The 2,346-nt window shown below is 44.7% G+C and overlaps 1 protein-coding gene across 1 annotated transcript; it reads left to right on the plus strand.

The window, feature by feature from the left end:
* Positions 1–1,166: 1,166 nt before the first annotated feature.
* On the plus strand, positions 1,167–1,895 carry LOC128204735 (putative deoxyribonuclease TATDN2). The gene has a single exon (XM_052906139.1). The coding sequence runs from the start codon at positions 1,167–1,169 to the stop codon at positions 1,893–1,895; it is 729 nt and encodes a 242-aa protein (XP_052762099.1).
* Positions 1,896–2,346: the final 451 nt, after the last annotated feature.

A 2,346-nucleotide genomic window follows, 5' to 3' on the forward strand; every position in this document is an offset into this window, starting at 1 on the left:
ATTAAATGCATTGGACATTCCTTAACATTTGGATAGAACAAAAAACTAATCTATTCTGTGACGGTAAAGTTAAATGGTAGTTGTTAGTTGGAGATTCGAATATTTAACTACCTGCTAATTGCCAGTTAGGGAATCAAATATTCAACTACCTGTAGTTGCCAATTGGGGATTCGAATATTCAACAATTAGCTACTAGCTAGTTGCTAGTTGGGTATTCGATTATTCAACTACCTGCTAATTGCCAGTTGGGGAATCAAATATTCAACTACCTGCTAGTTGCCAGTTGAGGATTCGAATATTAAACTATTAGTTACTAGCTAGTTGCTAGTTGGGGATTCGAAAATTCAACTACCTGCTAGTTGCCAGTTAGGAATCCGAATATTCAACCACCAGCTAGTTGCCAGTTGAGGATTCGTATATTCAACTACCAGCTAGTTGCAAGTTGAGGATTCGAATATTCAACTACCAGCTAGTTGCCAGTTGGGGATCAAATATTCAAATACCAGCTAGTTACCAGTTGGAGTCAGTTGAGGATTCGAATATTCAACTACCTACTAGTTGCAAGTTGGGGAATCGAATATTCAACTACAAGCTAGTTGCCAGTTAGGGATTCAAATATTCAACTACCAGCTAGTTACCAGTTGGGGATCGAATAGTCAACTACCAGCTAGTTGCCAGTTGGGAATTAGAATAGTCAACTACCTGCTAGTTGCCAGTTGGGGATCGAATAGTCAACTACCTGCTAGTTGCCGGTTGGGAATTCGAATATTAAACTACCAGCTCGTTGCCAGTTGGGGATCGAATAGTCAACTACCAGCTAGTTGCCAGTTGGAAATTCGAATAGTCAACTACCTGCTAGTTGCCAGTTGGGGATTCGAATATTCAACTACCTGCTAGTTGCCAGTTGTGGATCGAATAGTCAACTACCAGCTAGTTGCCAGTTGCCAGAATAGTCAACTACCTGCTAGTTGCCAGTTGGGGATCGAATATTCAACTACTAGCTCGTTGCCAGTTGGGGATCGAATAGTCAACTACCTGCTAGAGCGCAACTAGTGTTGTTTGATCTCCTGGGTTATGAGAGAACTGCGTCCCTAAGACAGAAATTCAGGGGATTGACTGAATTCGAGAAACCCCTTGGGTGGGACGGTCACTTCCATTTGGATAGTATGGCCAGTAGGGCGCGTCTTGCTGTGATGGACATTACTACCGTACTAGAGTGTCAGCCCTGTGGTAGTGACTTTGCCATTAAACTGCAGGGGGGCGTGGCTGTATTTTGCGTCCCGAAGTCGTATCCAAGTGCAGATTTAATAACTACACTTATGAATAGGGGGATCTGGAATGCCATATGGATACACCCTAATTCAACCAATAGTATGTCGGAGGACGATTGGAACAATTTTGAAAAGTGTTTGGCTCTTCCTGGGGTACGCGCACTCAGAGAAGTAGTGTTGGACTATACTGTGCCGCCGAAAAAATGGAATACGCAACATCGAGCTATTGACAGGGCACTATGTAAATTGAGAGGGGATCAAGTTCTGGTGTTGCATGCACGGGCGAGGGAACAGGAGGACAACCTGTGGCAGCTGCTGTATATGCTGAAGAGACGGGTGCAGCGAAGCCAACGTAATCATCTTCATTGTTTTACGGGTAATCGTGAAACCGTGGATTTGTGGGTGACGGAGATCCCCAATGGGTGCTTTGGTTACACAAGTCTGATAGCTAGTTGCTCAGAAGCAGCTAAGGAGGCACTACGAGCCTTGGATCTGAGTAGGCTGCTACTAGAGACCGACTCTCCATTCTTCAAAGCGAAGGCAGCTAAGTTAGGGAGCCCACTTCACCTGGGAATCATGGCCAATGCCGTGGCGCGGTGTCGTGGCAGGAAATATTACAGCTAGCTTGCTCCAATGGCCAGCGTCTGTATGCTCCCCCACAGTTGCCTCTTCTCAAGCTGGGTGAGGGGAGGTGAGAGGATCATGGTGTTACAGTGACTATCATGATGGCCCAACAGTGGAGTCGTGGAGTAGGCGGTTCTGGGACCGACTGCTGTGGAATACAAGGTAACACTTCTAGTTTTTAAAAAAAAATGGGAGTGGGGGTGTAGTGGTTGTTCCTCAGCAGGAACTGTGGAGTGCTCCACTGGAGTAATAGGAGGGACGGTTCCCGAGCGGGAACTGTTGTGTGCAATAACTGTACGTATCTTAGATTAGTTTTACACAAGAAGGCAAGTGCACAAAAGGTCATGTACATGCATACAGTTCAGTTATTGAATAAATGAAGAACATTTCCATCATGATTTTGTCTTTATATCTGTAAAATAGCACTTTTACATACAGTTGACAGAATATT

Source organism: Mya arenaria, chromosome 10 (assembly GCF_026914265.1).
Source record: "Mya arenaria isolate MELC-2E11 chromosome 10, ASM2691426v1".
NCBI classification, from domain to species: Eukaryota; Metazoa; Mollusca; class Bivalvia; order Myida; family Myidae; genus Mya; species Mya arenaria.